This window comes from Cydia splendana, chromosome 20 (assembly GCF_910591565.1).
Source record: "Cydia splendana chromosome 20, ilCydSple1.2, whole genome shotgun sequence".
Lineage (NCBI taxonomy): Eukaryota > Metazoa > Arthropoda > Insecta > Lepidoptera > Tortricidae > Cydia > Cydia splendana.
In genome coordinates this window covers 5,003,292-5,029,959 of record NC_085979.1, presented here as the reverse complement: position 1 = coordinate 5,029,959, position 26,668 = coordinate 5,003,292, and the positions used below count along the sequence as shown (strand labels likewise).

The window sequence follows — 26,668 nt, the reverse complement described above, 5'->3', positions numbered from 1 at the left end:
CAATCATATTTTAATAGTATTTTATACAATCGTGATATAATAGAGAGCTTTTCAGTCGAGTACCGTGTTTAGACAACGAAGCTTGCTGAGTTGTCTAAGTAAGGTACGAGATTGAAAAGCTTGATTATATCACTATTGTATACAATACTTTTTCTACGCGTCAACAAAAATTATACTTTAAACTAGTAGAATCATACAAACAAACCAAACCAAAAGCTTAAGATACGCGAGCAGCCGCGATACCTTCATACTGGTACGCGCCCCAGCCGCCGCAGCCCGGCGGGCTGGTCAACGACACCTTCTCGTAACTCATGAGGCCCTGGTACTTGCTCCGCGCTAAATTAAATTTTTAGACAGTCGTTTTCTCGATTTCGGCCACCGTAGCCTATGGAGACTAACAAGCAACGCTAAGTGGTTTTCGTAGTCTATGGATGTCTCTATATTAAGGGTGTCACATGCGCGTTTCTGACTTATGAAGCAATTGTTTCTACTATACAACCTAAAATAAATAATTAATTTGAGCTATGGTTTCGTTTCGTCTTCTTGATCGCGGCGAGCTGTGATTGGTCAATTTCATTATAGTTGACTAAACTGTATCGAAATGAATATTATAGTTGAGGGGAGCCCATACATTAAAAATACCCAATTGCAGTTTGGTATAAGAAATCTTAATTCAAGAATTACAGTCGACGAGTAGAAAAAATACATTATTTGTCTGTTGACACCAAATACACCAATCTATATTTTTTTCGCGTAAATTTCCGCGGAAGCAAAATACTATTTATTTATACCTACTAGACTCTAGAGATTCGCATTAGAGGTGTTTACCATTGAATGATAATTTTATCTATTTATTCCGACATGCCCTCGAAAATTATCTTATCTTTTATTATTAAATATAAGCGTTATCTATAGCCAACGGAGATAAGTTTATCAATTTTGGGATTTAGGGTAAGCGGCGACACGTTGACATATGATTCCCCATGGTGATTATTTAAAAAATAATATTATTCCCTTATTACTTCTAAAATAAGCACAAATTCAACACCAGGATCTCTAAAGTGTCATTCTATGGAACTAGCTAACTATGTAAACAAACCGCCATACTGAAATCATCACTCAGTGACAGTTTCAATATGGCGGTTTGTTTACATCGTTAGCAAGTTCTATAGAATGACGGTTTATCAGAAATTGTCTCAGACACCTGTTTATTTTGTATCGAGAAATCTCTTGACTCTGAACTTAAAACGACTTAATAGTGGGGTGTCGTGTTTTTTGTAGTATTTTTTTATTAATTTTGCTTTAAAAAGGCTCGAGTTCTGTAATTTTTAGAGTTCTATCTAAACAAGGGTATACGAATCCGACATTGGTACTAAGTACTAATAGGTAGTACGTAAAATTTCCTCGGATATTTGAAGTTAAAAAGAATGTTAGTATTTTAAGCAAAGAATAAACTATACTAGTTATAATAATAATATACTATAGTTTCATTAGCATAAGCTTTTTCTGTTTAAAAATTAATTTGTTTCACATTAATGTCACGTCAGAATGACAGGTTTGGACAAGTGCCACGTTACATCAAATGACGTTATCAACTCATCACTACATATTTACATTTTGATAGTGACTATCGTCGTCATGTCACAATCTTATGTTGAGTCATCTACTGTTTATTTACCTATTTCTGTGTAATGATACTTTTGAAGTGTTGGAAGAGATATATTACCATAATATCCGTCACATTCTAACATGCAAATTACACTGAGAAAAAAATCGCTATCTCTCATAACTTGGGTTCAAGCTATTCTAGCTCTATACCTCTCGCGTTGAATGATGGTCTCCTGTGACAGTTTCTTCAAGCCTATTTTGACTGAGCTTAATAAGAAAAAAAACGAGACGTTTAAAAAAACATGTTAATCTTTCAAAAAATGTCCACAAACATTTTACGTTACGTGACAGCTACGTCATAAAAAAATAACTGTCAGAGTATAGTGAAATGATCCTTATTCCTGTTAATTTGAAACGTTTTTCCATAATAGGTAATTAAAATATCGATTAGAATTTGTCCCTTAAAAAGGACTTACAGGCCTATTCGGATTTCGAGATAGTCACAAGATCTTGAGACGATTTAGAGATCAACTAGATCTACATTAGATATCGACTAGATGTGACTTGGATATCTAAGTCATAACTTGTCGAAATCGTTCAAGAGGACCTCCAGAATCGCGGAAACGTCAAATTTGACATATCTATCTTACAAATATCTTTAAATTATCCGTATCGTAACTTGTTGAAGTCTAGTAGAAATCTAATTCATTTTCCGAATCGAGCCGTTAGGGTCAAATTAGGACATTTAAAGGATACAAAAAAGATCAGAAAGCCTAGTTTTAGACTGTAAAACTTTTCTTTTAAAATGTTAAACTCTAACGGTAAAATCTAGTTTTCCCTATTTTCTTGAGCTGACGATTGCATAATGTAAATAAAAAAGCATAAATGCAACTTTGAAAGTATAAATCTTGGAACCCGTTATCTTTTCAAAATTCAATACCTACAGCAACCCATAACAGTGGGGAGACACTTCTGACTTCGGGCAAACTCGGCTCCGTTCGGCTCAGCATTGCTCCGAGCAATTATGATGGCACCACTTGACGCCCTTTTGCGTGCACGACCACAGACAAGATAATACCTTGAATTTTGACAACCCTAAATAGTCGAAAGGGATAGTGCCATATATTAGAAAGGGGCAACATGATTCGACCCTGAATCGCTGTCAAACTTCGGTTTTGTAGGAATATGAAGTATCCTTTCTGTACGGTAGTACTATTACTTATTCTGTGATATTGCACCATGTTTTACAAGAGTGCAAGTCATGCTGTATGGCCTATATTTACTTTCACAAGTCATTCTGTGAGGTCATATCAAGGGATTATTTATTTTTAGGGTTCCGTATAGGTAGACCTACATTGCAGAGTAATTTTACCTCATATAATATTAATAGTCAATTATATTTAATCATGTTTCCATTCATTAATATTATCTCTAGTCATTATACTATGAGTTATACAGTCCAGACAGTTCAATTGATAATTGAAACATTTATATTTACACTAGCTTCTACCTACGACTTCGATCGTGTAATAAACTTATTTGCAGCCATTAATGAAGTAAAACCTTTTTTTTATTAAATTATGGTATAATTAATATTATTTTGTACATAAAATACACTTCATAGCAATATAAACAGATTAGACCGCGAGCCTGGAACGGGTGATAACTCGTATAGTGGTTAACGGCTATGTATGATGTACCCTCATGGACGTCAGCTGCCGCTTCGTTGGTGGGTTGAGGAATGGCAGCCACCGAAACATGTTATAAAATAAAATAAACTTTGTCATCGCCTCCCGTTTGATACCTTGCCAGATGATAGTTTAGATGCTATTATAAATAAAAATAACCGTCGGCCGGTTGTATAGCGATGGAAAGACCGTCAGCTACTTGCATAAACATGTAAAAAATACGTGCCTTACCATCTATGTCCGCAAATTTTGTATTTGATTGGTTAACCAATAAATGTTATAACTACCCGAAAATGTACAAATTGTTTGTTTAATTTTATTTATATACCTAAACACACAGAGTTTTATAGACTGCTAAAATCGTAGTCTTGTAATAAGATACAAAGAGGCAGACAAAATATAGTAATTATCGCGTTAATAATAAGAACGCCTGTCGATAAGAAGTTTTATTTAGTCTTATTACCTATCAACTGTTTCACTACTTAATATTTGCTAAATATTAGATAAGTAAGATTTAGCTAATTAGTACTGTTTGACGAGGAATGGGCGTGACTGTGTGAATGAACTTCATGAAAGCTAAGGTTACTTCGCGTTTTTTGTAGGCATAGAGTAATATAAGTAAAGAACGAGTAGTAACTCCTTACATCAGTTTTCTTACCAAAACGCGCGTTATTTCGTAGTCGACATCTAGCGTCAAGTAGTAGTATCAGCCGACCTAGCCAAGCTGGCAATCGCTATCGCTTCGAAAACGAAACGCTTTGTGTCTCTCTATCACTCTTCCATATTAGTGCGACAGTGACAGTTGCGTTTCGATCGCTACGGAGCGTAAGCGATTGGCGTGTTGGCTACGTGGCCAGTACTGCTAGTCGACAATAGATGTCGTTGCGAACAAAAACTCTAATGATCAACAATTTTCAGCTAATATTATAACTGGATTACTCAAAACTCTATTTTCAACTCCTTCTGTTTCTAAAATTGTTTTAGCAGTACATTTTTCGTCGGTAGCGACACTTGTGACATCTGTACGGTTACCATCAGTTTGTCACTGACATAAACGCCGTCGAGAACGTAATTTACTTTCTATACATCTCGCTCGCACTCGCATATTAGTACAAACGGGATGTATAGAAAGTAAATTACGTTCTCGACGGCGTTTATGTCAGTGACAAACTGATAGTAACCGTACTGGTGTCAAGTAGCGGTACTGATAGTTCCACCACTTGACGTTAGATGTCGACTACGAAATAACTCCGTTTTGGTAAGAAAACTGATCTATGGAATTACCACTCTAACTTTACTTATATTACTCTATAGCAGCGGTCGGCAACCTGCGGCCCGCGGGCCGCATGCGGCTCGCGAAACTGTCACTTGCGGCCCGAGAGGCGCCTTGGCTATTTTGTATGTAATAGTGACAAACGACAATGTCTCATAAAGTCATAAATATTAACAAAGTACGGCCCGCGTCACCTCCGTTAACTACTATTGGCCCTTGGCTGCTAAAAGGTTGCCGACCGCCGCTCTATAGCGTAGGTACACGCGGCACTTAATGCTAATCACGACACATACAGTAAGTACCCCTAAAGTCTATTTTTTTTTTTGGTAGACTAAAATGACATTTCCTAGTATGTACATAAAATAACATTTCACAGTATGAAATGTCATTTTAGTCTACCGTATAAAAAAAAAGACTAGTGCATATTTCAGTCGATATCGTGCCGAGCGTTCGTGTTTTACGTTGTCTATTTTTGTATGGGATTTTGAACAGCGCGCCAAGCGGGACGTTTTGGAAACTCAATATACCATACAAAACGACGCTTAACGTAAACGCGTACGTCACGTCACGCTGTCGAATGAAATTTACACTAGTACAGACAGGCACATATTCGTTTTAACATATCATTATTAATGTTACTTTTAAAAAAGAGAATAGAGTGCATAGAGACGGATTGTCAAAGTAAATTATGTAGCCACTGTAAATTTACTGCCATCTTTCGACAGAATATAAAACTGTTAGAACGCCATTTGACTTTGATCCTTATTTTTTCACTGATATCCGTTAACTTATCAAATATTAATATTAACGCCATCTACTCGATTATAGGCCGAAGGTATGGTGCAATCTTTTTGAGCGATGGCGCCATAACCTTCAGCCTACTCTGGAGTAGATGGCGTTAATATTAATATTTAACAAGTTAACACATATCAGTAAAAGAATAATGATCAAAGTCAAATAGCGTTCTAAAAGTTTTAATCGTCTGTCGAAAGATGGCAGAAAATGTACTGTAGCTACTAGCTACATAATTTACCATGACAGTAATTCTCTATTTCAAATTCTCTTTGCTTTTAATCAGTCATTTACTTTAAGCCAGCTTTAAGCAGATATATATATAACTCCGTATACATATACAGATACAGGTTTAAGAAATTGTAATGCTATTATTTATTTTTTGTTGAAATAAACAGATTTAATTCTTAAATTCTTCTTAACTATATACTCTCTGCTTTAAGTTATGATACCTCGTGCCAGCAATATCAGTCCCACATTAACATTCACAACGAAACATTTAAACTGTCATAAAAATGTAAGTTATTACTAAACGTATAGTCATTCAATATTTCATTCATTGTTTTTTCCTTCATTATGAATAATATATTGTTTTCTTGCCCAATTGACCGCAATTCATAATTGATAATAAATGCTAAGTGGTTTTTCCTAATGTAGGTATACGTATTTATGAGGTAATGAAACATTCCTGAGCTGAGTATTAATGAGCGTTTCTTTTATTTTTTGCCATTTTTATATACCTATTGTGACCTTTTTTGCCACTTTTGTGTTATTTCTAGTCAGGATCGCGAGCCCTTTTCATACTTATAGGAGAAAAAAAGTGTCCTAAAATTTCCATACATTTTTAAAACTTTCCTTTTTGTTACCGCCATACAAAGTATGTGGGGAAATAGTAACGCAATAGGAAAAAAACTCTGGAACATTTTTTTATCCCATTAGGATCGAAAGAGCTCGTGATTCTGAGTAGAAATAACACAAAAGTGGCAAAAAATGTCACAATATATAAACATGGCAAAAAATAAAAGAAACGCTCAAATAGGAGTTAATAAATGTTAATGAGACTAGGAGTCGCTCGTCGTTGGAGGTATTTAATATTGATTGTTACCTATTATATTATAAGTGGCCGTTTCTTTATTATCAGTTATTTTATTGTTGCTATAACATATGATAATTGATAACATACCTACGAGTACGCTTCGTTCGATAGAAAGTCTAATTGAAAATGTATATTAACAAATAATTCTAATAACAGAACTTCCGTGAAACTCAGTTATTAATTAACAATATTTAAAAGGGTACTCACGTTTTTTAATTCAAAATGGGTTGTTATGTTCCGTTCCATCATAATCTTATACCTTTAAACGAGCAATTCTTGTATATTTATTTGTTTATTTATATATATATTTCGGGGATCTCGGAAACGGTTCTAACGATTTCGATGAAATTTGGTATATGGGGGTTTTCGGGGCCGAATCGATCTAGCCTAGGTCTTATATATCTCTGGGAAAACGCGCATTTTTGAGTTTTTATATGTTTTCTTTACTTACTTTTCATATATTATAGTTTGCTATATCGTTATTTTGAATAACGTTATAAATGGCATACTACCGTAATACCTAATTAATGGTGTAATGTTATACCATTATACCATAATGTTATTATTGGTATAATGGTCATAAGGTATATTTACACTTAGTCTAATATACATTGCCATAATTATTACATACTCTAAAGCATATTATTTGTTATAACAAGTGACATCACATAATTATTTGTGTGGCATAATAGTTGCATGACATAAATGGGTTAGGTTAGGTTGGAACAGCGACTCTGCACAAACGAATAACTACCTAACAAAAGGAGGGTTAGGTTAGGTTAGAACTTTGATCCTCCATAGAATAAAGTACTCTAGCAAAAAAGATGTTTAGGTTAGGTTTGAATTGCGGCCCCCGCAGAACGAAAACTGTGAAAAAATTGGTTGGTTAGGTTAGAACTGCGACCTCCCTAGAATAAAATAGCTAGCAAAAACAGTAGGCCTGCGTACTAGTTATAAAAAGTATGTAAAACATTACGTTATCCGTAAATGAAATATGACAAAAATTTTTATACAATATATGTATTTATACTTGATAAAATTGTATGAAGTATTACGTTATACAAAAATATAATATAACAAATGTCATTATAAAACATGTCTATATACTATTTGAAAATTATGTTACATTAGGCATTATATCAATGACAGTTTAGATGAAATCACAATATAATAAAGGAAACGTATAATAAAAATTACATTATAACATACAATAATATATCAAATAGCGTTATAACAAATGTATGATAGTTTTTTTATAATTATATTAAGCACACCCGTTTTCCAGTTTTATGTCTCCCAGATATTGAAAAGCATAATCTAGACCAGCGGTCGGCAACCTTTTAGCAGCCAAGGGCCACATAGTAGTTAACGGAGGTGACGCGGGCCGTACTTTGTCAATATTTATGACTTTATGAGACATTGTTGTTTGTCACTATTACATACAAAATAGCCAAGGCGCCTCTCGGGCCGCAGGTGACATGCAGTTTCGCGACCCGCATGCGGCCCGCGGGCCGCAGATTGCCGACCGCAGATCTAGACCCATACGCGACACGTTGGCTGACCCACGTAGTCTGTCAAGCAAAAAACGACTTAAAAAAACGTGCCCCAATTTAATATATTTGTATATATGTAAGATGATAGATATAAGATGTCGCAAACCATATAAGTAACAATGTTCTCGTATTGTTCCAGGTAGACCCAGTGAAGTCAGATGCAACCGCTCAACCGACCCATTTGCTGTGGGTGCCACCGAGCAACATAACGTATATAACCTAGTCAGCAGGACTATAATCTGCATGTGATATAATTTATTCTAGCTATAACGACGACTAAAGAGAAACATAGACATACTCCTAACAATTAGAACACTCTCAGAAATACTTAGAGAATATAGAATTAGAAGCGCAATAAAGGAGAAATATTTAATCTATACTCAGAAATATTGAAGAAGGTAAATTAAATACTAACATAATTAAAGAAGACACGCTTAAATTAGAAGATTTAGATATAGAACAAGATTAAATCGTAAATAATAAAGAAGATATACAGAGGACAGCACAATACATAATGAAGGACAGCCAGAAACCTTGCCAGCACACGTTGACAGATGATGCGGTGTACAAAGAAGTGGTTGTTATAGGTGAGTTGTTTTTATATTCTATAAAGGATAAATAAGATAGGTAAACGGAGACCACGGATTTCCATTAGATAATATTCACTTATTTTTTAACAATTTTTAGGGTTCCGTACCCAAAGGGTAAAACGGGACCCTATTACTAAGACTTCGCTGTCCGTCCGTCCGTCCGTCCGTCCGTCCGTCTGTCACCAGGCTGTATCTCACGAACCGTGATAGCTAGACAGTTGAAATTTTCACAGATGATGTATTTCTGTTGCCGCTATAACAACAAATACTAAAAACAGAATAAAATAAAGATTTAAATGGGGCTCCCATACAACAAACGTGATTTTTGACCAAAGTTAAGCAACGTCGGGAGTGGTCAGTACTTGGATGGGTGACCGTTTTTTTTTGTATTTTTTTCGTTTTTTTTTTTGTTTTTTTTTTGCATTATGGTACGGAACCCTTCGTGCGCGAGTCCGACTCGCACTTGCCCGGTTTTTGATGCAGATTTTTCTAGGGCAGGAGGAAATAATATAAATGGATGATTATGTACAGACATTGTTAAGTTAATTGCAGTAATTTAAAAGAAGGAGACCTGAGCTAATACCTATTCATGTGTTAGGCTAAAGAACAACAAAACTTCAATATTATCGATTATCGCATTCGGCGTGAGGTTTTTTTTTTAAAGTAAGTTAACATCGTAGTTTCTTGTTATCTGTTTCTGTTTTCTGTTGTAAACATATTAATCTGAGAATGAAAAGAAAAAAGTATCACTGTAGGAGTGTAGGTCACACTAGGTACCATTGTGCATTGGTTACTTGTCCTTGTATACTAATAACTTTAAGTTCTGCTAGTTTTGCTTTTTTTGATGAATCTATAAATTTCGCCCTTACCAAAAGCTTGGTGAATTAAGCCAAGACTCGCCAAAGCTTTGACATATGTGATATCCTGATGTCAGATGTGACACCACTTCATTAGAAATTAACTAATTGACACGAACATCCATAAACTAATCCTCTGCATGCACTATTTTATTTTTATCCCTTCCGTCAGGCCAATGACATATGATTCCTTTTACAGCAAAACATCTAAAACAATATTATCCTTATTTCCTAATATGAACTTTTCAACTTTCGCATAAAGTTGGTTTTCTTTAGTAACTATCATTGCGCTTAAGTCCTTTCTCACATCAGTTACCAAAAGTTCCAAATAACATAATTGGTTGTTGCAATTTCGACCCTAAAGAGTTTCCCCTAAGGTTCTTAATCCTTCAAAACTATTATTGCGCTTAAAACGTATGTTTTATCAGATTACCATTTAGCATCGACTCGAAACGCGGGCCAAATATCCTAGACATTGCGAACATAATTCGGGTTTGCAGTCATGCCATTCTTTTCCCTTTACAAATTAACAATGGGAGAGAAAAAGAGATAGGGCCAAAGTTTGTTTTAGAATTATAAAATGTTGTCAAATACAATGTATAACACTTTGTGTTTACTACGAAAACGTGCTAAAGCGGATTCTGTTTCACGTGTGTCTATTTATATTTTATGAAGATTGCTTTGTTAATTGCTATGAGTTTTGCAAGGACGTTTTGTAAGCGATGAAAAAGAATGTAAAAAAAACTCATTGTAACAGTTTTTAGATCAGGTCACGTGTCCGTCTTACGGTCACGTGACACCTGTTACGAGTTCAATATTTTTTCCCCATCACAAAAAGTGCACAGCGCCACTAAAGAAGTTTTCACTTCAAAAATGTATAGGCGCGAAGCGTCGATATTCCATTAAAATTTTGAATATCACGCCTTTTTCTACCCACGAATTGGTTTCCAGATTATACATTTCTAGTCTATCCTATTCAGTATAAGTCAGTCGGGTCAGTCCTAGTGTTAATGACACAACCAATCTTAATCACTTATTTAAAAAAAAATGGTTGTAAAGTCGGTTTACGGACGATAATTTTGCGTGATAACGTCATAAGAAAACATTAAGTACCATTACATTACGTAACGTAACGTTACCATGGAGATCTGTCCACAACGTTACCATGGAGTTTTGTCCACAACGTAACACTTTTTCGTGCATACTACCGGTGTTCATCGATTTATAAGACGTTATCACGTCAAAAAGAAGCAGGCATAACCACTTTGTTTGTATCACGTTTAGGCAAAAATAAATTCCATTAGGCGTATTCCTTTATGTGCATTTGATTTTTATTCCGTACTTTATTTGCCTTAAAGAACAATGTTATAAAGACTCCAAGTTATGTAATCAATCTGATCTGTATCAGATTTATATAACCTGACCTAACAAGTTCATGGTCGTTGATCGTGAATACGCAAAAGATCGATTACATTTGCAATGTAACAAACTGGTTTTTCTCAATCGTCTGTCAGTTTACAATGAACTTTAATCCATTGTCATAAGATTTAATATTCGTTGCCTTCAATGATGTGTTCTACAAAACCTTTTGCGGCAGTATACATTGTTGGCTATCAGTTCTATTTGTATGCATTAGTCCGTGGAAGTTTCTCGTGAGTCAGGAGGTCAATTGGTCTCGTCTGCTGCTAAATTGGGGGTCCCGATAATGTTCAATTGATTCGTTCAAATAATTGATAGGTTTCGTAATATTTATGACCTGTCGTAAGCGTTTGACACATTTGACACGTGTTGCTAATCACATTTATAACACAAGATGAACTTTGTATAGTATAATGCACATATGCATATCTCATTTTCGCTTTCTTGCCATTATTTATCATTATCATGTCTCGTGCTCGAGATAATTGTCTTAGTAATTTTAGTATGTACATTCAATGTAATAAAATTGTGAAGTGCTTGATGGTTATTTCAGTTTTCCACAGGGAACTGTTCTAGGACCTTAATGTTTGTTGTACTGGAGTTAGGACGTAGCAAAGAGGAGTTGTCGCGGTCGCCATGTAAGGAACTGAATGATGAGTAGATAATTATTTATTGGTCTTAGTGTCTGGATTATATAACCGAGCTAGTGCGAAGCGTCACCATTTGTTGGGCGTTAATGCAGGCAGGTAGCATGTAGCATTTCTTAACTTATTCTCGTGAAATTTTGTGAGCAAGTTCGATACGTATGGCATGGATTTTGTGGTCGATTCTATTTATGTTTTTTTTTTAAATGGTGGAGTCATGGGGGTTCTCAAGGTTTATTTTTATAGCCACCAGCACTTATTGTAATGTTGTTACAGGAAACGGCCCCAGTGGGATGGTGACGTCATTCATGCTAGCCGGCAACGTGCCATATCTCAAGGAAGTCCCCGCAGACCTACCCATTGACGACATGCTTAGGGCCAGGTAAGTTCTCCGATATGTAAAACTGTTTTTTTTTAATGAAATTTACTTATTTAAAGAAATACACTGACTAAACAAGATCAAACATTTTTGCGCATCCAATAGGGGATATTACTGCAATGTTCTGCCGCCAGAGTGCAGCACTACCGACTCTAGTAAATTCATAGACTAACTTATACATACTGTGCCTTAAACTGTTTTTTGACAAGTTTTCACAGACAATAAAATGTCACGCATCAAGGCGGTTTGTTAACAAGGGCCTACCGGTAAACGCGAAAATCGAAATTTAGTTATCTGCCTCTTTATCGCTCGAATATGCAAGAGTGATAGAGAAGCAGAAACCGAACTTTCGATTGACGTGTTTCACGGTAGGCCATGTGATTGACGTAGTGACGCATGATGTGTCATTGATGTTTGTTTACTGTTAAGCAAAAAGAATAGATAGTATAGAGGGGTCCTGTCATTGTAAATGTTGTAGTCACTGTAAATTTACTGCCATCTATCGACACACGACTAAAACTCAAAATGAAAACGTATAAAGTTATCAAAAAATGTATATATATGGATAAATGATTTTATTATTTTTATATCATTTTGATCCATGTTCATTCACTGATATCTATGTGTTAAAATTGTTAAATATGAAACGGTGTCGTCACGCCATCTAGCCGAGGATAGGCTAAAGGTGTGTGCGCCATCTATTCGAGAATGACTTTTGCTTGAATTCCGAGGCACGTTTTTTCCTTAGACTTTATTCGTCTTATACGAAGTTACATATGTCTTTGCTGTTAAGTATGTACTAGTTGTCACCTACGCAGAGCTTTGCCTAATATTCCCTATTATTTCCGAGCGAGAACAACTGAGGTCCAGTCCAAGACAGCAAAATTGCTGTATACTCTTTTATAATCTATATTTTATCTTGTGAAGGGATCATAACTAAATAGTATTTTGCCAATATCTTGCCACCTCTAATCCCCGGGGGCTAGCTCTTATGAGGTCTTCTGTAGTGCACATAGTTGGCCACACACTATATTTTAGTTACATTATTTCATTAGGTATTGTATCATTGCGGTAGATAAAAATCATGGAGACTTTTGAAACTATCATATACTAGACGGGCCCGCAGCTCTGCTCGCGTAAATGAAATAAAGAGTTTGTCTTATGTTTAGTTAAATACCGACATTATTATGTATCCCTGCCAGGGTTTATAACTGTGATAAGGATTTCTTATTTGTCAAGTAGGTAGCCGTTATTTGAATAACTTAATTCGAAAATTTCTTATAACGTACGTAGGTATTTATTTAAAACTTGTTTTAACATAAAATTATTACTTATTGTTGTAAGCCTAGTTGCAAAAACGTTCATTAGATTACTTATTTTCCGCTTTAAGCCACGAATATGGACGACCACCACCCATAAATCGCCTTTTCATACAAACGTAGGTAGTCCCCATTTCCCTTTCTAGATCTTAACATTACTACGGCTAAGGTGACGCAACGATCCAAAGGACTCACCTGGGCCTGGCCTCCGATACCAGATCATGTCATGTTTCTTGCGATTTTGCGATAGCCCTCGCCATCGGGCGTCTCCCATTTTGTTGTCCCAAGTACGCTCGTCTCCCATTCTATAACTTTGTATTTTTGGCTCATCTCGGCAGCCCTTTCCCTGGAGGAATGACAATGTTTGCCGAGCCATGAAAATCAATCTGAATAATAATAACTCTAAAGAAATTTAAAACAATAAAATACAAATTATTAACACGATAACCATACGGTAATATTAATTTGATTGATATGTCATAAATGGCATAATTCACTCGTATGGGCTATGGACTAAGGTTGAGGTTGGCAGCACTTTTTATTTTACTTCGTGTAAAAAAACTCAGAAATACCTGTATACCAACATGACAAACATAATTTAGTTTACTTTAACTTACGGATTATTTGGTCTAATCTGTAGCACCGCCAAACGAAAGCAACCGAGAGTTCCCGAGAAATGGTCGAAGTCGTAAAATGAAGATTGTTATGAAAATTTATTTTCCTTATTGTAAATTATAAATACGCATCGAAAGCGATAGTTTTTATGTTCTAGTTTTATTCTCATATGTAGATAATAGATTTAAACAGTTTTTTCTTAGCATACGTGCGGTGTATTCGAGATACGTGTCAAAAACTTTTTTAGAAATTTGTAAGGCGCCATCTCTCTTCTTCGCTCGTTTTTTATCCCGTTCTGGTTTTTCAATTTTATATATATGATGATTATGATTTTATAACCCTTTTTGTTTTGTTCTTTGTCCACAGATTGGAAAATATACCGGCCGGTCAGAGCCTTTACGAAGCTGACCTCTCAGAGCTTGCTGAGGGCCTAGAGGGGCGGAGCCAGAACCCTATCCCACTACTGGTGAGTATTCTTACGAACTTCTTCAGACACTCTCTGTGGTCGCTCCCTCATGACTGAGGATCGTGGTCATCGGTGGATGGATGCTCCACACCTGGTTTTTATGATCTGCCTCCCACGGTGCCTGTTCATCGCGTCTCTGAAGAACGAGCAAAAGTTGGTTGAGGATGAGGCCCTGAGGTGACGATGCTTGCAAATATTTCATAATGTAAAGCAAATCCATATCAGTCATTACGTCAAGCTTGCTTTGCTATATCTGATACTGGCAGTTGGGTATCCAGTATCAAAGGTCAACCACCATGGTACCCCTATCAGCGACGACGACCGCTATCTGCACGTGATGGTCGTCATATGTATTCGTGGATTTTTATCTATTGTTGGTCAACCAAATTTAAGGTTAGAATAAATGTAAAAGTGGAAAAATTATTGTCTGTCTGTCATTGGGTGTTTGTCATTATTGTCTGTTATTGGGTGTCTTGGGTGAATTTTGTCAGTAAATAAGAATAAAACAACAATACTCATCAGTTTCTTTTGGGTGCTAGTACTAGTGTAAGACAAAGATAACGATTTTCTCTGTCTATGTTTGAAATGAGACAGTCCTTTGGCAAACTATATTTCATTTGTTTTATGTACTTAAGGTAAATGAACAGGCTAATAATCGTGCATTTCTTCGCCATAAAAAGATTTTTTTGAATTTCTCACTTTGTCAACAAATTAATTACCTTTATCAAAAAATAAGTTATCAAATCAATTTCATTGTTTTTGATGATTAAGTCAAGTTTTAATAAATCTATTGATAAGTGTTTAGTATCACTATCACTACACCTTATAAAGCAAAGTCCACCGCCGCCGCGTCTGTCTGTTTGTGTGTTTGTATGTTCGCGATAAACTCAAAAACTACTGGACGGATTTTCATGCGGTTTTCACCTATCAATAGAGTGATTCTTGAGGAAGGTTTAGGTGTATAATTTGTTAACCCGTGCGAAGCCGGGGCGAGTCGCTAGTGAGTTTATACTTTTGCTACTAAACGCAATTTATCTCGGACGATCTATATGTTTTGGTGGATTTAAATATCGTCGGGTGGCAAGCAAAAGTCACTAAGTACTATCAAAAAATTAAAGTAACAATGCACTTTATTACACTTGTAACACGGTTTATTGTCCAATAATTTCAATGGTGTTAGTTAGTGACTTTTGCTTGTCACCCGACGATATTATGTCCGTGTTTCGACAACGCTATTCGAGTTAGACCAAGAAAAGTCTGCAGAGATTTTGAGAGCACACGCAGTGCCAGTGTTATTTATACGTCATAATTCCATAGAAATTTGACGTTTAAAATAACACCTGCACTGCGTGTGCTGTCAAAATCTCTGCAGACTTTTCTTAGTCTATCTCTAATTACTTTTACAAAAAAAAATAACTCTGCCATTCAGTTTACCATCAAGTTGACGGAGTTTAAAAAAACACCGTCTATATAATAATATATAACAACTTAACAACACAAAAAACATTTTTTATTTAAAGATATCACTTCGTTGCACCTAAACCTTAACCTTCCTAAACCTAAAACCTTCGGTGAAGGAAAACATCGTGACGGAACCGGACTAATCCCAATAAGGCCTAGTTTCCCCTATGGGTTGGAAGGTCAGATGGCAGTCGATTTCGTAAAAACGAGTGCCTTACGTCAATTTTTGGGATCAGAGCCTCTACCATCAGTTTTGACATTGACATAACGCTCACGTCTACGTAATTTACTTTCTGTACATCTCGCTTGCACTAATATGCGAGTACGTAGACGTGAGCGTATATGTCAATGTAAAAACTGATGGTAGACGTACAGTTGTCAAAATGCCGAGATAACGCGAGGATGAAGACTTTGTTGCACCTAAAATAGCAATTAATTTATCTTCTCTACGACTTGTAACACTTGTAACATGTTTATCGACTTGATATAGTAGCTAGCTATTATACTTGGTCAAGCAGATCTTGTCAGTAGAAAAAGGCGGCAAATTTGAAAAATGTAGGCGCGAAGGGATATCGTCTCATAGAAAATTTAAATTTCGCGCCTTTTTCTACTGACAAGATTTGCTTGACCATCTATATAAACATAATTAACGTTTTTTATAAAAATATAATCAGTCCGTATCACTTAATAGTGCATAGTCATTTTTTACAATCACTGGCCTTCGGCCGCGGTCGTTTACCGAGCTTAATTAATTGGATACTTATTCTATGTTGAGTAGGTACACATTGGGTACATATGTGTACACATGTACTATTATTTTTCTGAATTAATTGATTAAGACGGCGCTATGCAAAATTGTCTAGTTTTAATACTTTTAATGGACAGTTAGTCAGTCAAGTGTAAAAATATGGGTGCATACAACTTACTTACTCAAAAATTAGAGATGCCACGAATATTCGGCAACTATTCGGTATTCGGCCTATTCGGCCACTTTGCCGAATATTCGGTATTCGGCGGAACGTTGCCTACTATTCGGCCGAATACCGAATAACTGTTGCACCTGCCTAAAAAAAAATACACAAAAAAATAACTAAAAACTAGGTATATTTAATATGTATTCTTGGAAAGTAGTAGTTAATATTCGGTCGCCGAATATTCTGTATGCGGCCTAGAGATGGGCCGAATATTCGGTATTCGGTATTCGGCCAAATTCACTGTTCGGGGCATCTCTAAAAAATATGTCCCATACTTCTTAATTCGCTGACATAAGAGCTATGGGACATATATGTATTTGGGAGCTATACACTTGAATGAAATTAATAGGTATGCCGCCTGTTTTTCCTTCCTGTTGGTTTCTCACGCTATAAAAACATTACATCACTTTTGGTTTGTAAGTAACATTAGCTACAAGCAAGCCATGATTTTGCCTCTTTTACCTCAAATGGATTACCACTCGAAAGACTCCGTGTTAAGAATCGCTTAAGAATATTCGCTCTATCTATAAGCTGGCTGTCTGGTAGTAATACATTATGATGGAACACAACTTAAACACACATAATAATAATAATGTGTTCGTTTACAATGTAACATTCATGATCCTGGTCACGGCACCAAATTGTAACGAACCCTAATGATTGATTGTAGAGATGCTAATACGTATCTATGTTATTCGATATGTTTGAATATTGCGAGATTTCTAACATATTGTATGGTGTTACGTTAGGTACGAGATTAGCCAAATCCATATTTTAAACCAAGCCCAAATGTACTGCGTATAAAGTATGAACTTTTTTAGCAATAAATAAAGCTTGAAAAAAAGAAACTTGGCTAAGGTCTCGCTTCGAGGTTGGAGGTAAAAAAAACGAAGTGTGGCACATTGAGCGGCCTTGAACGCGACTTGTAACAGGGTTCACTTAACGTAACACATGAACCTTTTGAACGGACTTAGGTTTAGTTACTTTATTTGTAGCTAAATAAGTATTAGGTATAACTACAATGTAATAGACTTACAATGTAATAAAATTATTCTAATTGATGTTAACCTACTTCCAATGGCCTCTGAACTTTAACAAGTTTATGTTAAAACTAATACAGATAGGATTGCCATACATCAGGATTTTCCTTTGACATTTTAAGACTCCTAGGCTCAAATGGGACTGGGCCGGTCACGTCTGCCGCATGCATCCAGACAGATGGGCTAGTGTAGCTACTAAGTGGATGCTAGAAGAAGGGCGCGGACGCGGCAGACCCAGACGGAGATGGCGGGACGACCTAGACACCTTCCTCAGAACAGGCCAGAGCAGGCGCTATGTCGGGAGTCGTGGAAGACAAGGGGAGAGGCCTTTGCCCAGCAGTGGGACACCTTTATAGGCTAGGAAAAAAAACATGATTTTTGGTCTTTTGTCAGGATTGCGGGGGACTTTAGAATGTCAGGGTTTTTAGAAACCTCAACTAATCATTAGGGCTAGCTAAAAGTTTGTGGAGTTGGGCATTAGAGGAAAGGAAAGGTTATGCTTCATAGTTATTGGCGAGTTAAGGGGTTAATAGCCACGAAAGGTTTTGAAATAAGAGGATGTCGGAGTCCCCTTGACAACTAATCCCAAGAATTGACGTAGCCACTAGTTTTTACGAAAGCGACTGCCATCTGACCTTCCAACCAAGAGGGGAAACTAGGCCTTATTGGAATTAGTCCGGTTTCCTCACGATATTTTCCTTCACCGAAAAGCAACGGTAAATATCAAATTATATTTGGTATATAAGTTCCGAAAAACTCATTGATACGAGCCTGGGTTTGAACCCGCGACCTTCGGATTAAAAGTCGCACGCTCTTACCGCTAGGCCACCTGCGCTTATACTGAACCATTAATGATTAAACTGTGCACTGTAAAAAACCAGCCCACATTAAGATGAACAACCTTACAGTCTCGGTCGCCAATTAAATAAATGTTAGATAGGTACGTATTTAATGTTAAGCACTTATATAACAAATATAAGTGCCCATTTGATATGGTATTTTGTTTTATCACTATGCTATGATTATTCAATTTCACACTATAAAAACTTGACAATTGTTTTAGGAGTGTACAAATCCTACAATATACTACTTACATATTTATCAAATATTTCGTTATTTTCAGGAAAAAAAAGACAGTCAGATTCAAAAGTAGGGTTTTTTTCAGACTATACGTCAAAAGTATCACTTTTTGCGCGTTGCTATTGATCCTGACTGTATATATATCCCGATTTTTCAATATGACAGAATCCGTCTAATGGCTCCTCTACACGATGGGCCATCGCCGGCCACTCCAAGAGACGCAGCCATGCGGTAGAATGAGATAGCAATATCACTAACTCCCTCTAACGCATAAATGCGTCCCTTGGAATGGCCGGCGCTGACCCATCGTGTAGAGGAGCCATAAGCCACTTTAAGCTAAATCTATTTTATAAGCCGGTCCATTCATGAGTAGGTAAGAACTTATAAGTTCTTTACATGAGTGTCTCTTGTTTCAGATGGACAATTTACTGCGGCCGTGCGCAGACCTAGGCATCCCGGCGGACTCGCTCATAGAGTGGAAGTATGACGTAGAAAAACAAGTAAGTACTTTCTACTCCTACCATAGACTAGGAATCCATGACTATCTGACGCCCACGTGTCTTTGAATTGACCAATCACGGCACGGGACTTGCTCACCTCGTCGCCCGCTCCCCTGTATTTTTGACAGCATCGGTTTCATGAAATAATTGCTCTAAGCTCCGTCTAGAGGATTCCTAGTCTATGCATGTAAATAACACTTGCACTGCGTGCAGACTTTTCTTGGTTTAACTCTAACGATTCTTATTTATAAAACACCAAAAGAGTTCTGACTCAATAAGTGTTTTGTATATCAAGTCGATAACTGTTTAAAAAAACAATGGCATGTTTTCATCATCACTCGTAATCCTTCCAGCTGTGGTTAAAATCAATTGTAATCCAACACCCTCTAACAATAACTGCTTTGATTATACAACCATTATTTTCAATCCATCTTTGCTTGTGTCTGTTAAGGCAGCTGTCAAAACGGTGATGAAGCATAAGGTAACATTCCATTTCTGACCGCAGCTGCACTACTGCTCCGACACGTCGATTTTATTGACAATTTCCATAGTATAATGAATGACAAGACACTGAATGACAGTAACGTCGCAACAGTAGTGCATCTGTCGTTGGAAATGGACTGTCACCTATGGTAGGGGAGCCCAAGAGGGGATTTTTGTGTTTACTCGAGCGCGTCAGATTAAGATATGAATGATATCTTGCTACCCCGTGTAGTCTACCTTTACCCCTTTTAGCCATCTATGTTGAGCCCTTGGTTGGTGGGGGATTGGTGGGGGGGTTCAACAAATTGTTAATCAGATTGTGGATTACGTCATATTAGTCCAAATTAACGCTATAATTGTGCTATAACTAAATCTGATAATTATTTGCACGCATTTCCTTAATCTGACGGTTACAATGTAAAAATTAGGCGTCAAACTTGTGTTCGTCAGATTAAGAAAATGCCTACAAATAAGTGTTATATTAAGTTATAGAAAAAATATAGCATTAACGTGGACAAAAACGACCAAACCCACAAACTGCTTAAACGATTTTTTAACCCTCCACCAACCTCCCGAAATTAAAAAAAAATTGTAGACTCTTTCCGGCTCGCTGGGAAAAAAAACTTGATATAACTTTTTTTTCTTCTTATCATCTAATATTTCGATTCCAATAGGTCTGTAGGACGCTCGAGTAAATCCCGATTTAGCATCGTGGGCTCCCCTACTACTACATATCTATTATTTTTAAAGTCGATTGGTAGGATGATAGCTGTCTAATACAATTTTGCGAGATTTCGCGTTTCTAGGTTATAAATGTGGGCCAAAACAGCCACCCGTCGGGTCCCAGAAATTGTAAGGCGTCACGCTTGACGCTTGACAGAGACTGGTGGGAGACTTCTGAGGATAGGGATACGTGGAAGAATAAGAGGGAGGCCTTTGCCCAACAGTGGGACAATATGGGCTCATAATAATAATATGTTTATAAATTATATGGAGATGACACCTCATCATCGAGTTCTAAAAATACAACAGTACAGAAAAGACACTCAGAGTCTGTTCGGTTCGGAAAGCGAAGAGTCGTGAAATGTATAGGGCCCCATATATTATATTATATTATATTTGGGGACATCTTACACAGATCAACCTAGCCCCAAACTAAGCAAAGCTTGTACTATGGGTGCTAAGCGACGATATACATACTTATATAGATAGAAAACAGCCATGACTCAGGAACAAATATTAGTGTTCATCACACAAATAAATGCCCTTACTGGGATTCGAACCCAGGACCATCGGCTTCGCAGGCAGGGTCACTATCCACTAGGCCAGACCGGTCGTCAAAACATACATACATATTCATATACATTCCACGACTCTTCTCTTTTCGAATAGACTGTACTATCCGTCGACCAAACTGACGACCGAGGTCATATCACTATCTCTCTCACTCTTGGCATGACCACGTAAGCATGAGTGAGAAGTTTTTCGACACCGGTCGTCAGTTTGGTTGAGGGATAGTATAGCGCGAGCAATTTCGTTCCTTGACCCGCCTGTTCCTATCTCTATCGCACACACATCATTATATCGCTATCCCGCTCGCACAGTGTCATTGACTGGGGTCATCATGCGCGGGACAGGAATATATAATTACGTGCGAGGAATAGAGATAGGAACAGACGAGTCTATGTACGAAATTCCTTGCGCTAAGACTACTAGAATTAGACTAAGATAAGTCAGCAAAGATTTTAATAGCCGCGCAGTGCAAGTGTTATTTATACGTCATAATTTCATAGAAGTTGGACGTTTAAAATAACACTTGCACTGCGTGGGCTATTAAAATCTCTGCAGACTTTTCTTGCTCTAACTCTAGGTATTTCTGCTCGCAATATTCCCGGTAAGACTCTACTTCATCCATATCTATGGTACCATTTTTTTTTTTCAGATAGACCACATAGTCCTAGGCCGGGGCCCTCCCGGCGGCGCGTGGCACACCTTCCCCCCCTCCGTGCTAACCCTCTCACCGGCAGCGTGGCTCTCGCTCCCACCACACCCGGCAGAGGGAGAGGGAAGACTGCCGGCACGCGCTGTAGCTAACTACTGTAGGAGATATGTTCAGAAGTGTAAACTACAGGTGAGATCCTAGGCCGGGGCACATCAGTTTCTGTTTTCGAACTGTTAAAACGATTTTGCTATGGAATTGATATGAAACACTAGCATGTGACGTCACAATCAAATTACCTACTCTTTATAGTTTTATACGGGTTATAAAACAGAAATTGTGTCTAAAAATAACTGCTGTCTACGTTTTTCTACTAATCTTCTGGTGCTTTATTTCATGCATGGTCAAAAATAATGTATTATAAATTCAGTCAAATACCCTATTTAGACCGGATATACTTGTTTGCAGCGCTACTTCCGGTCGGGCGTGATCGTGTCCAGCGTGCGCGCCGCGCCGCGCAGCAGGCAGCGCGCGCCGTGCGCCGGCGCGCGCGCGTGCCCGCACAACGCGCGCTACGTTGTCTCCGGGTAAGCTACTCGAATGGTAACACTTTGTCTATAATACAGGATAAATGAGATTGTCCGGTCGAATATTTTTACAGCAAAGACTTCCACTATCAATCCTACCCACGTATTAAATGTACCGTCAACTATAATCTGTATCTTTAGGTATTTAAATAAAAGTAAACAAAGAATTGGTACATTTTTGGGTAGTTATAACATTAATTGGTTACCCGACCAATTACGAAACCGCTTGGATCTGTAACTGAACCTGACTTTAACCTACATTATTTGATCATGTAATGTTTTCATCTACCCTCAACTAGTTTAAGGAGCCATTTGAGGGTAGATATTGTTTACTTTTATTTAAATACCTAAAGATACAGAGTATAGTTTCAATGTATCCGACTCTCACGTAGGTTTTCTATTTAAAACTGTTAAAACGACTACAAAATCTAATAAACCCCTCTAATTCCAGGTACGACAAGTCCTGCGGCCGTCCGTTCCGTATCCTATGCAAGCGGGTGGTGGTGGCCTGCGGTGGTAGCGACCGCCCCAACACATTAGACCCGGCCATAGCGCCGTACGCGCTGCATTCACTCAGCGCACTACAGAGGGCGCTGCCCCAGAACATTCCTGATGCATTAGGTATGTACCATCCACACTTATACCATATAGAGATACCCGTCCCTCTCTAATTAATACAGTTAGAATAGGTTAGGGTGGTAGCGACCGCCCCAACACATTAGACTCGGCCATAGCGCCGTACGCGCTGCATTCACTCAGCGCACTACAGAGGGCGCTGCCCCAGAACATTCCTGATGCATTAGGTATGTCATCCACACTTAGACCATATAGAGATACCCGTCCCTCTCTAATTAATACAGTTAGAATAGGTTAGGGTGGTAGCGACCGCCCCAACACATTAGACTCGGCCATAGCGCCGTACGCGCTGCATTCACTCAGCGCACTACAGAGGGCGCTGCCCCAGAACATTCCTGATGCATTAGGTATGTACCATCCACACTTATACCATATAGAGATACCCGTCCCTCTCTAATTAATACAGTTAGAACAGACGGTAGGTTAGGGTGGTAGCGACCGCCCCAACACATTAGACCCGGCCATAGCGCCGTACGCGCTGCATTCACTCGGCGCACTACAGAGGGCGCTGCCCCAGAACATTCCTGATGCATTAGGTATGTCATCCACACTTAGACCATATAGAGATACCCGTCCCTCTCTAATTAATACAGTTAGAACAGACGGTAGGTTAGGGTGGTAGCGACCGCCCCAACACATTAGACCCGGCCATAGCGCCGTACGCGCTGCATTCACTCAGTGCACTACAGAGGGCGCTGCCCCAGAACATTCCTGATGCATTAGGTATGTCATCCACACTTAGACCATATAGAGATACCCGTCCCTCTCTAATTAATACAGTTAGAACAGACGGTAGGTTAGGGTGGTAGCGACCGCCCCAACACATTAGACCCGGCCATAGCGCCGTACGCGCTGCATTCACTCAGCGCACTACAGAGGGCGCTGCCCCAGAACATTCCTGATGCATTAGGTATGTCATCCACACTTAGACCATATAGAGATACCCGTCCCTCTCTAATTAATACAGTTAGAACAGACGGTAGGTTAGGGTGGTAGCGACCGCCCCTACACATTAGACCCGGCCATAGCGCCGTACGCGCTGCATTCACTCAGCGCACTACAGAGGGCGCTGCCCCAGAACATTCCTGATGCATTAGGTATGTCATCCACACTTAGACCATATAGAGATACCCGTCCCTCTCTAATTAATACAGTTAGAACAGACGGTAGGTTAGGGTGGTAGCGACCGCCCCAACACATTAGACTCGGCCATAGCGCCGTACGCGCTGCATTCACTCAGCGCACTACAGAGGGCGCTGCCCCAGAACATTCCTGATGCATTAGGTATGTCATCCACACTTAGACCATATAGAGATACCCGTCCCTCTCTAATTAATACAGTTAGAATAGGTTAGGGTGGTAGCGACCGCCCCAACACATTAGACTCGGCCATAGCGCCGTACGCGCTGCATTCACTCAGCGCACTACAGAGGGCGCTGCCCCAGAACATTCCTGATGCATTAGGTATGTACCATCCACACTTATACCATATAGAGATACCCGTCCCTCTCTAATTAATACAGTTAGAACAGACGGTAGGTTAGGGTGGTAGCGACCGCCCCAACACATTAGACCCGGCCATAGCGCCGTACGCGCTGCATTCACTCAGCGCACTACAGAGGGCGCTGCCCCAGAACATTCCTGATGCATTAGGTATGTACCATCCACACTTATACCATATAGAGATACCCGTCCCTCTCTAATTAATACAGTTAGAACAGACGGTAGGTTAGGGTGGTAGCGACCGCCCCAACACATTAGACCCGGCCATAGCGCCGTACGCGCTGCATTCACTCAGCGCACTACAGAGGGCGCTGCCCCAGAACATTCCTGATGCATTAGGTATGTACCATCCACACTTATACCATATAGAGATACCCGTCCCTCTCTAATTAATACAGTTAGAATAGGTTAGGGTGGTAGCGACCGCCCCAACACATTAGACTCGGCCATAGCGCCGTACGCGCTGCATTCACTCAGCGCACTACAGAGGGCGCTGCCCCACAACATTCCTGATGCATTAGGTATGTACCATCCACACTTATACCATATAGAGATACCCGTCCCTCTCTAATTAATACAGTTAGAACAGACGGTAGGTTAGGGTGGTAGCGACCGCCCCAACACATTAGACCCGGCCATAGCGCCGTACGCGCTGCATTCACTCAGCGCACTACAGAGGGCGCTGCCCCAGAACATTCCTGATGCATTAGGTATGTACCATCCACACTTATACCATATAGAGATACCCGTCCCTCTCTAATTAATACAGTTAGAACAGACGGTAGGTTAGGGTGGTAGCGACCGCCCCAACACATTAGACCCGGCCATAGCGCCGTACGCGCTGCATTCACTCAGCGCACTACAGAGGGCGCTGCCCCAGAACATTCCTGATGCATTAGGTATGTACCATCCACACTTATACCATATAGAGATACCCGTCCCTCTCTAATTAATACAGTTAGAACAGACGGTAGGTTAGGGTGGTAGCGACCGCCCCAGCACATTAGACTCGGCCATAGCGCCGTACGCGCTGCATTCACTCAGCGCACTACAGAGGGCGCTGCCCCAGAACATTCCTGATGCATTAGGTATGTACCATCCACACTTATACCATATAGAGATACCCGTCCCTCTCTAATTAATACAGTTAGAACAGACGGTAGGTTAGGGTGGTAGCGACCGCCCCAACACATTAGACCCGGCCATAGCGCCGTACGCGCTGCATTCACTCAGCGCACTACAGAGGGCGCTGCCCCAGAACATTCCTGATGCATTAGGTATGTCATCCACACTTAGACCATATAGAGATACCCGTCCCTCTCTAATTAATACAGTTAGAACAGACGGTAGGTTAGGGTGGTAGCGACCGCCCCAACACATTAGACCCGGCCATAGCGCCGTACGCGCTGCATTCACTCAGCGCACTACAGAGGGCGCTGCCCCAGAACATTCCTGATGCATTAGGTATGTCATCCACACTTAGACCATATAAAGATACCCGTCCCTCTCTAATTAATACAGTTAGAACAGACGGTAGGTTAGGGTGGTAGCGACCGCCCCTACACATTAGACCCGGCCATAGCGCCGTACGCGCTGCATTCACTCAGCGCACTACAGAGGGCGCTGCCCCAGAACATTCCTGATGCATTAGGTATGTCATCCACACTTAGACCATATAGAGATACCCGTCCCTCTCTAATTAATACAGTTAGAACAGACGGTAGGTTAGGGTGGTAGCGACCGCCCCAACACATTAGACCCGGCCATAGCGCCGTACGCGCTGCATTCACTCAGCGCACTACAGAGGGCGCTGCCCCAGAACATTCCTGATGCATTAGGTATGTCATCCACACTTAGACCATATAGAGATACCCGTCCCTCTCTAATTAATACAGTTAGAACAGACGGTAGGTTAGGGTGGTAGCGACCGCCCCTACACATTAGACCCGGCCATGGCGCCGTACGCGCTGCATTCACTCAGTGCCCTACAGAGGGCGCTGCCCCAGAACATTCCTGATGCATTAGGTATGTACCATCCACACTTATACCATATAGAGATACCCGTCCCTCTCTAATTAATACAGTTAGAATAGGTTAGGGTGGTAGCGACCGCCCCAACACATTAGACCCGGCCATAGCGCCGTACGCGCTGCATTCACTCAGCGC

General features: G+C 39.3%; 1 protein-coding gene across 1 annotated transcript in view; it reads left to right on the top strand.

Annotated features, from left to right (window-relative positions):
* The window catches only part of LOC134800845 (oxidative stress-induced growth inhibitor 1-like), a 67,396-nt gene that overhangs the window by 36,578 nt on the left and 4,150 nt on the right, over window positions 1-26,668 (top strand). The window contains exons 2-8 of the mRNA XM_063773402.1: window positions 8,150-8,597; window positions 11,797-11,902; window positions 14,200-14,299; window positions 19,271-19,354; window positions 21,780-21,968; window positions 22,245-22,363; window positions 22,815-22,984. Coding sequence (XP_063629472.1) covers window positions 8,525-8,597; window positions 11,797-11,902; window positions 14,200-14,299; window positions 19,271-19,354; window positions 21,780-21,968; window positions 22,245-22,363; window positions 22,815-22,984 — 841 coding nt within the window. The 5' untranslated portion in view covers window positions 8,150-8,524. The remainder of the gene's footprint in view (window positions 1-8,149; window positions 8,598-11,796; window positions 11,903-14,199; window positions 14,300-19,270; window positions 19,355-21,779; window positions 21,969-22,244; window positions 22,364-22,814; window positions 22,985-26,668) is intronic.